At 40.1% G+C, this 9,964-nt stretch overlaps 1 protein-coding gene across 1 annotated transcript in view; it reads left to right on the top strand.

The window, feature by feature from the left end:
* The first annotated feature begins 3,773 nt into the window (after window positions 1–3,773).
* The window catches only part of LOC123967986 (CREB-regulated transcription coactivator 2), a 55,924-nt gene continuing 49,733 nt past the window's right edge, over window positions 3,774–9,964 (top strand). The window contains exon 1 of the mRNA XM_046044424.1: window positions 3,774–3,978. Within this exon, the coding sequence (XP_045900380.1) occupies window positions 3,805–3,978 (174 nt within the window). The 5' untranslated portion in view covers window positions 3,774–3,804. The remainder of the gene's footprint in view (window positions 3,979–9,964) is intronic.

The following is a 9,964-nucleotide window of genomic DNA, read 5'->3' as shown; positions in this document are numbered from 1 at the left end:
CTAATAATTATCCTGTCATTTTTTCATTACTTTGAAAAACTAGAAAACAAGACTGAAAGTAAGCATATATTTATCCAAGAAGCTTCGAAGGGCATGTTAGCCTTATAATAGCATCAATATTTGCTTACTGAATAATTTACAGAACATGAATTCATGCAGGGGGGTGGTGCAGCGGTTTCTGTGTGGAGTTTGCATGTTCTCCCCGTGTCTGCATGGGTTCTCTTTGGGTGCTCCGGCTTCCTCCCACCATCCAAAGTCATGCAGACTAGGTTGATGATGCGTGACCCTAAATTGTCCTTAGGTGTGAGCGTGAGTGGTTGTTTGTGATGGACTGGCGACCTGTCCTGGGTGTACCCCGCCTTTCGCCCATTGTCAGCTGGGATTGGCTCCAGCCCCCCGCGACCCTGTGCGGTTGGCGATGGATGGATAGAATTCATGCAGCTGGCCATCTGAAGTCTCAGCTCTGATGTTGGAGCTTTCCAGCAGCACTCAGTCAGCTCCACTTAAATCAAAGCAACACTTACTGGGTTTTTCTAAAGTTTTTAACCTTAACTCCTGCACTTTATTGGTGGATGGAGTTTGCTCGGTTTACTTGTTCATATATTTGTTAACAAGGGCGTCACTTTGTGTTGAAAAGTGGTGGGGACATAGCGGCTTAGATTAGGGGTTTGAAGAGACACTTAGCTCGTGAGACATCACGACATGACAAAAACATCCTTAAACAGCGTTTTAAAGATATCCTCAATGCTGATATATATGAGTGGGAGGTCTGTGGGGGCCTCCCCCAGGAAATTTTGATCTTTTAACACTTCATTTCCTGAATTCTGGTGAAAGTTTCTGCACCAATTTATGGTGAAAATGTTTTTATTTCTGTAAAAAGAAACACAAAATTAAGGTGGCACGTGACATTTCAAAATATATAATAGAATCTGAGTCATTGCAGCTCTCAGTCATTCTGTGCTGCTTTCAGATCTGTTTCTCCTGCAGATCAACTTTTCTCATGTAATATCATCCCTGCTGAGGCAACACACATGTAGGCATGATTTAGTCTTCCCTCCTCTTTTGTCATGTTCACAGGGAGAAAACCTGGCCAAAAAGAAACTGTATCAAGAAGTTGTTAACGTTACTGGCTGGTGCTGCACGTTTTGGGGTTATTTTATAGTCAGCAGCATGTTTTTTTAGCTTCAGTTACTTTTTTGAACAATGCACACTTGTTTCTTCTCTATTTTAATTGTATTGCATGTTTTCTTAATGTGCAAATAAACCGTTCTAAAGGCAATTTCATTTGTTATTAAACTGCAAGCTATATTTCAGAAGTTTTTTTTTAAACAAATAATGCTTTAAAAAAGGAGGACGTCACATGTCCCCAGCGTCCCCAGCGTTGGATGGATAAATACAATGGTAAGAAACCTCGAACATTAATTAGGGAGACCCTCCCTCAAATTACAAACTTCCACAAATGTTACATATATTTCTGTCTTCTGTTTTCACTCTCTGCCCTCCCCTGCTTTCACATTTTCTCCAGGAAACTGTCACTCACACACTATGCCAGCACGGTAACAATCTCCGCTTGGCTCGCTTCCTCTCCTCATTCTTCAAAAGACATCTACGTGACAGGTGCTGTTATAACAGCAACGTAACTCCAAATTGGGAGGTGTGTAGCGAGTGTTTGATTGCCCCTGCGGCAGAAAGTGAAGGTGAACGCGAGCGAAGCGCAAAACATGCTGTGCCATAAATGTAAAATCACCGTGGAGAGCATCAGAACCAATTACTTTCCCCAAATCATGTAGTTCCTCCAGTAGACTGATCTGTGGGTGTTGTTTATTTATTATTTACTTTTACTTTTTTAACTGTTTGTTCAGAGATAATGGCCATGACTACCACGACAACCACCAAAACATTCATCTAAAGCCAGCATGGGAAAACACTGAAATGTTAATTATTCTAATGTGCATCGCATGCTCATGGACACAAGAGCAATGCTGCTGAGACATGTTGTGTTGGGGTTTTACATTCAGACAGACTCTGTAGTGTATTTATTTCATTGGATACACAAAGTGAATGTTCCTTTCATATGTACAATAATTTTAATTTAATAATTTTAACTTCTAATTCTATATTTACTAATTATTAGTGTTTCATTATTTATTTTCATGGTCATGAATGAACGACCCGCGACCCTGTACGCAGGGTAAGCGGTTGACGATGGATGGATGAATGAACAAATGTGTGGATGAATGCATGAATGTTCAGCACCTTACAGGAGAAGCACTCCAAATTTCGTTGTATGGTTTTCTATGAACAATTGAGCCAAATAACTTAATAATACTGTTTGAAATAACACCAAGTACATAAAAAAAAGTTTTATTTATTAGTTTCTGACTCTGGGAAAACAGTAAAACTCTCTTCTTTAACCACATCACCCACATTTATGCTATTTTATATCATAAATAATAAGTTGTGTTATGTTTTTTGCGGTCATTCATTTAGCACCCCCTGAAAAAACTTTGAAAAGCCCTGCAGGAAAGAATCGCATTTTAATCAGGACGCTGATTAATTCAGGAAGTTGACTTCTGTGGTTTCAGCGCTTCAGTGGTTGGACTCCGCCGGCAGGGGGCGCTCTGCCACTTTCTCCCAGCAGCCAAAGCTTGTCTGTGCTGTGACAGGATGACTCACTCTGTGGTGTGAAGCAATGACCAGATCCGCCTGCTGTTTTTGACTGTGGGCGTTCACACCTCCTCCATGACCAAACCACACAGATCTGAAACACATCTGTTCTCCCTTTAATAATTATGTATCTGACATGTGGACTGTGTGAACACATACAATATACTTATACTGCTGCTACACTGTTCTGGAATAGTCAGCACAAAACTATTTGTCCAACTAAAATAAAAATGATGCAAGTTGTGCTAATTTAAAAATCGCAAGACTTTATTAATAACTTGGGAAAATAATTCTTTATATCAAATATTTTTGTGCTGTAGAAGATCTTATTATTTGTTTTTAATTAAAGTTAAAATTTTAGTAAATATTTTCAGAAAGTTGTTATGGCTACAGTAAACACACTTGTGTTAAAATTTTCTGGTTTCTTTCCTCCTCTATGACAGTGGAGTGAATATCTTTGGGTTTTGGACAAAAGAAGACATTTGAGGACGTCATCTTGGGCTTTGGGAAACACTGACATTTTTCACCAGACATTTTATAGACCAAACATATTATCGATTAATCAAGACCAATGCATTAATCGATAATGAAAAAATCGTTAGTTGCAAGTCCAATTTCCGCTTTTCTATTTTTGTTTGTCAAACTCTCTGTCTCAAACCCCCCTAGTTCCTGTCTAAAGCACATATAAACTTAATAAACCAATATTGCTGCTATGTTACTATGTTCGGGAAGTTCGTAGGTTGCAAAAGCTTGGAAAAAATATTATTTAGCCTGTTTTTATGAAGCATTTGTTGTTTATTTAATTTGGTTTTATTTATTTATTTTACTATTTTTCTGGTCAAGGTGTAACCTAACATTTCTTTTTAATCACAAAATCATATATAATAGATTTGTTTTATGTGATGACTTTTATAGAAGCTTTTATTTTTTCTTCTGAGTAGGCCTACATATATTCAGAATGTGGTTACAGCTATTTCAAACATTTTATGTTTTACTCATATTAATATGAACTTCAAGGAAAGTTCCTGACACTTCAGGTCCCCAGAAGAATCTGCGGAGTGAGACCTCTTCACTTTTCTCCGCGTCTCTGGTGAAAATCGTTCCACTACGTCAAGTCGTCCCGTCCGCTCGGTGAAGATGTCTGCGACGGGTACAGGAGGCTGTGGACCCGGACCCGGACCCACGTCGGGCTCCGGGTCCGGGGCTTCCAACCCCCGAAAGTTTAGTGAGAAGATAGCGCTGCATACACAGCGACAGGCCGAGGAGACAGCCGCCTTCCAGGAGGTTATGATGGACATCACATCGACCAGGGTGAGTCTCAAAAACCGGGGCAGGAGGAGGAGAGCTCCCCGGAGGAAGAGAGGCCTTGCCTGGGCTTGTCAAGCTCCAAGATAACGTTATCTTGCTGCCTCTACATGGCGCTCTGCTTAGAATTCGTGTATTCATAGTGAATAACAACATAACATGACACAGTCTCCAGCTTTTGTGTGATAGAAAGTGTTAGCAGAATATGTTGTTGCCTCTTTTTGGCCATTTCCGATACGTCGTTAGCGTAACTTAGTTAGCACGCATTAGCTACGAGGGCTAATTTGGCTTGTTTACTATGTTACGTGAACGTCGCTGTCACCGTGCTAGCAGCCGACGTCCCGCTGAACCCCGTTCAAAAATCTGGCAATTCAGTCTGGCGTTACTTAATTACACGTATATATATATATAGCGAGAAGACCACGAATTAAGATATTTAGCAAATTATATTGTTCTTCTTGTTGGTTCGGTCATTAAGTGACACACGTAGCAGCTTATTTAATGATATCATAGTTAACTTTTTAAGCTGTATCATGCCTCTTTTAGTTACGTTAACGTTAGCTAACGTTAACTGATAAACGTTTAATGTACGACTATTAATTTTTGTGGCAAATTAGAGCTATGCCGTTATGAATAACAGAACCAAACGACGCATTTGCGGACTGTAAGTCGTGTTTATCTAATAGTGTACATCCTTAACAAGAATTCTTACTTTATATATTTTTTGTTTTTTTTAAATTGGATTTGACGTGATTGTCTTTACATGCAAGTTAGGACGTACTAGCTGGGCTTTTTTTTTGGCCAAGTCAGAACTTTAACTTTAAGTATTCAGCTGTTTACAGAGTGACTTTACATTGTCAGGAATGATAATGTTTATTTGAAAGCTAAAAACAGGATGTGTTGGTTTGAGTCTGTAGTTGCAAAATAATGGACATTTATGCCATGACTTACTCAGTGTTTCCTCTAGGATTTTTTCCAGCAGCGGGGGGAGGACAAACAGCACCGCCCCCCCCTGAAAAAAATAGACATACGGAGGTGCAGCAAAACGTCTGTCTGAATATTAAAACCCCAACACAACATGTCTCAGCAACATTGCTCTTGTGTCCATGAGCATGCGATGCACCTTATAACAGCTTAAAACTGCAGTGTTTTCCCTGTTTAATGTGAGCTTTAGATGAATGTTTTGGTGTGGGTCGGGGGGTTTGGGGGTGCTCCCCCAAGAAAATTTTATGTTTTCCAATGAAAAATATGTAATTTCACATCATATTGGGCCATTATTTTCACCATATCTCTGAACAAATAGTTGGAAAAGCTAGAGCAGATAATAAACAAACAACAGCCAAAGATCAGTCTGCTGAGGAACTACAACCTTTAGATCTGGAGAAAGTAATTTGGTTGGTTGTGTTGCTCCACAGTAATTTTACAGTGATGGCACAGCATGTTTTGGGCATCACCCCTAAGCCTTAACGGCAGGAAAACCCTGTTAATATGACCTCAGAATCATTATAGATACAACTGTTTATGTTTGCCTTCTGTGTCTTCATTTTACAGCTTCTGACATTTATCTGTAGACATTAATATAAAAAATAGGCAACATGAGAAACCTCCTCCCTTCTGAGGTGCATTTTATTTGCACATTAAAATTCAAAAAGAAATGTCCCCTCATTAGCTTAAAAGGAATAGTTAGCATCACTAATTAGCTTTACTAGCCTCAGCTCCTCCAGTCACCTCCGTCCTTTCTTTTCCTAAACCACTTTTTCAGACTGAAACCTGAAAAATAATTGAATCAGTCTGTACAGGACAGAGCTGCAGGCTACGTCAGTTTAGTCTAAGTTTGTAACTGATGTTCTCAACATTGGACAAGTAGGCAGTAATAAAATAAAGCTTTCAGTTACTTTCTATAAATTGAGCTAATGTTAAGTTACATAGCAGCTCTGTAGCTGCTGTAGAAGCTGCGCAGCCTGAAGGGGAGGGGAGATGTTAGCTAACTTAAGGGCAATTTATACTTCTGCGTCAAATCGACGGGGCTATGCAGAGGCTATGCCGTCGCCTGATTTGCACCTCCTAAAAAAATGTAACTACATGTCGAGTCGACATGGACCGTAAGCTCTGTGATTGGTCGGCTGGGTAGCCTCACAATGCCTCCGAGCCGACCGGAAGTACCCCACGCTTTAATGTAACATTTACTAGCGGTCAAAATGGCGGCTGTGACACAGTGAATCAATATATTTGACGGTCGCAACCCGAGTGAAATGACTTGTTTCGCTATCAGAATGTGATCCATTCGATCGGTAACATTTGAAAAGGCTACACCAGACTTTTCTTGGTCTTGAGAAGCTGACACGCTGCAACAGACAACGTACATTTACTGCCAGAATATTTTCCTCTGCTCGTGTTCAACGTCGCTTTCTGCCGCTCGGACAATGCATATAGAGGAAACACTGTTACTTTATCTGAAATGATTTAGGTCATCTGAAGGTATTATCTAAGAGTAAGTTGAAACTTGACTGTCCAGGTAAAAGGTAAAGTTAGGACCAGCAGCATGGACTAAACCTCACCAGATGGGTCCAGGTCTGATATTCATCCACCAGGACTCTTTGATTAATTTATCAAGTAAAAACAAACATGTTGTTGTCAAACTTTCACCAATACACTGACTTTTGGCTTTGTCCTTTTTTGTTTATTAATATAAATGTTTAGGTTGTTGTGGATGTTTCATTGCTAAATTGGGAAATTAAAAGAGTAATTGAACTAAAGAAAGTTTAGAGTCTGGCGCTAAGTTTAAATTATCATTAAAATCTCTTTGCGATTGTTGATGTTTTGCACAATGAATTTCAAAATGACACACAAACCTGATCAGGCGTGATATTCCCGTTTTTGTCTCGCTCTGCGTGTTGACAGGTGAGCTGTTTGGCCAATTACAGCCCGTGTTTACTTAAGCTCGCTGTGATTATTGGCTTCCCAAACACAGATATGGCCTTAGGTGAGAGTGTGTTCACTACACATTGGATTATATTAATAATGAGTTCAGTGTTATTTATATTCAGCTCAGAAGACATTAGGCGATATGATGCACATGCTGTGAGAAGATTTGTCAGTGGTTTCGCTGTACCTATTCTGCTGTGGTTTCCCTCCGTTTATACCTCAGGGTTTTCCTGGCTGAACATGAATTTGTGGTGGCATTTGCTGGGCGTGGAGGCCACAGCATATAAAACAGTTTTGCTCACTCTGATTGATGTGTGCTGGTTTGTTTGCAAGTTTACCAGAAAGGCCACCTTATCTGATCAAAGAAAAATAATAATGAAAATGGGTGCGTTGAGTGCCAACTTGGAGAGCTTGACCTGTTTTCAGTACCACAGTCAGTCCTCCAAAGTGCTGAGGTTTCACCCTCAGCAACCGTGATCTGAGTGTTGAGGAAGTGATTATTGTTTTTAGTCATATAATCGTGCCTCTGACACATTTGGACTGAAGCGCGCTTCAGTTTCAGATGACGGAAAGACTGCATGACTCGGGTGTTAATATAGCATTTCGGCTTCTCCAGCTCTGGTGTCGACTAGGTCTGTAAATACTATTTGATAAATACTTTTTGTTTGACGGTATATTGTGTAAGAAAAAATAGCAATAAATTATATTATTGTCATTTTAAGACCATTTTATGCTACTTATATTATGATAATATAATAACATAATAATGCAAGTACACCCTTTGAAAGAGAAACTTTATTTTTTATTCTTTAGAATATTAGGACAATAGAATTGAAATGTCCAAAAAATGTTTCCTAAATAAATTAAAGATAAAAAATAAAACCACACAACCTACACCTCTGTGCAGCTTTAAATCCTGCTGTAAACGTTTCAGGAGTTGAAAGCCTGCTTGCCTGACTTGGTCAGATTTGTTTTTGTCCTGAATTTTTGTGATTCTACCATGGTTTAAGTTAGCGATTTACTTATATTGTCTTTGTTTTAATTGTTTAATTTGACCCTTCTCCACGAGTCCATAATGACCCCTGTCCATGAGTCTATAAAGTCTTCAGCCTCTTTCAGACATGATCTATACGAGGGATGGGTGATATGGCTAATGTCAATATCACAATACTATTAAGGAGAATTTGTGATATCAGTACTCTAAATTACCAGTTTATTAATATCACCAAGCTAAAGCTAATGCAGTGTAATCCAACAGCCGTGCACCAAATCCTGCCTTCATCAAGGGCATAAGCTGCTTTTTCAACGCAGGAACTTTACCCAGAAACTAGGAACTTTTGAAGGAACTCACCACATTTCCATCGCAGGAACTTTACCCAGGAACTAGGAGCTTTTGAAGGAACTCACCACGTTTCCACCGCAGGAACTTTACCCAGGAACTAGGAACTTTTGAAGGAACTCCCCACGTTTCCACCACAGGAACTGTACCCAGGAACTAGGAACTTTTGAAGGAACTCGCTGCGTTTTCACCGCAGGAATTCTACCCAGGGACTAGGAACCTTTTGAAGGAACTCAGCGTTTCCACCGCAGGAAGTCTACCCAGGGACTAGGAACCTTTTGAAGGAACTCAGCGTTTCCACCGCAGGAAGTCTACCCAGGGATTAGGAACCTTTTGAAGGAACTCAGCGTTTCCACCGCAGGAAGTCTACCCAGGGACTAGAAACTTTTGAAGAAACTCCCCACGTTTCCACCACAGGAACTTTACCCAGAAACTAGGAACTTTTGAAGGAACTCGCCAAGTTTCCACCGCAGGAATTCTACCCAGGAACTAGGAACTTTTGGAGGACCTCGCAGCGTTTTCACCGCAGGAATTCTACCCAGGGACTAGGAACCTTTTGAAGGAACTCAGCGTTTCCACCGCAGGAAGTCTACCCAGGGACTAGGAACCTTTTGAAGGAACTCAGCGTTTCCACCGCAGGAAGTCTACCCAGGGACTAGGAACCTTTTGAAGGAACTCACGTATTTTCACTGTAGGAACCTTACCCAGGAACTAGGAACCTTTGGAAGAACTTACCACATTTTCACTGCAGGAACTTTACCCAGGAACTAGGAAACTACCTATTTATTTGGTACACTCTTAATACCCAACCCTAAACCTGAAGAGTAAAAACTTCTTCATGAAGGATTAATACAAATCTCTCTGTGTGATCACACAGAGACACCAGCTGTTCAGCAAATAATGACATTTGAGAAGTTTTTCCTTCAAAATGTCTTTTTTGACATGATTAATCGATTATCAAACAAGCTCTAATTTAAATAATTGTCGAATGTTTTTAAAAGGCGGAGGCATCTAATCTCATTTTATTTATGGATTAGATCCCAACCATTGAATTAACTGACAGTAACTGGCAGCTATATTGATAACCCAATAAGTGTCTAAGTAATTTTTTAAGTAAAATAATTGGATGGTTTCATCTGAGTCTCTTAACATCTAACCAGGCTCTTCTTAACTCGTGCTCCTCTAAATGATTTACCATAAAGTGAACGTTCAACGTGATCGATCAATCATTGTTTTCTGCTGAGCTGAATCAGACACATTCTGACGCATCTCGTTTCATGATCAGTTCATTGATTAGCTGCAGGTGGCTTTTAAACACACTGCTTCTGCTTGTTTTTCCTGAAGCTTCTCATTCACAGTTGTTTCAGCAGATTAACTGACCCAAATAATTGATCGATGAATGGTAAAATGAATAAATAGGTTAATCAACAATGGAAGTGATTGTTTGTTGCAGCCCTGTTTCAGAGTCCACGTCTGAAAAGGGCTTTTGACAAGCACGCACAACACCTCCTCCTCCTACTCTGTCATTTACTGACAATACGACCCTTTCGGTTCTTTCTCTTCTGGGAATTCCTTTTGCTTGTGTCCTCGGTACACACACACACACACACACACACACACAGCAGGAGTGGGTGGTCCAATCAGCTAATAGCATCAGGGTGTGTGTGTCGGTAGCAGCAGTAGCTCCGTGTTGAAGCTGTTCAGGATTGATAGGCCGTTTCTCTTTGA

The sequence above is a fragment of the Micropterus dolomieu genome, linkage group LG03, assembly GCF_021292245.1.
Source record: "Micropterus dolomieu isolate WLL.071019.BEF.003 ecotype Adirondacks linkage group LG03, ASM2129224v1, whole genome shotgun sequence".
In the NCBI taxonomy this organism is placed as follows: domain Eukaryota; kingdom Metazoa; phylum Chordata; class Actinopteri; order Centrarchiformes; family Centrarchidae; genus Micropterus; species Micropterus dolomieu.
Note: the sequence above shows the minus strand (reverse complement) of the source record. Positions and strands in the feature narration are given on the sequence as shown.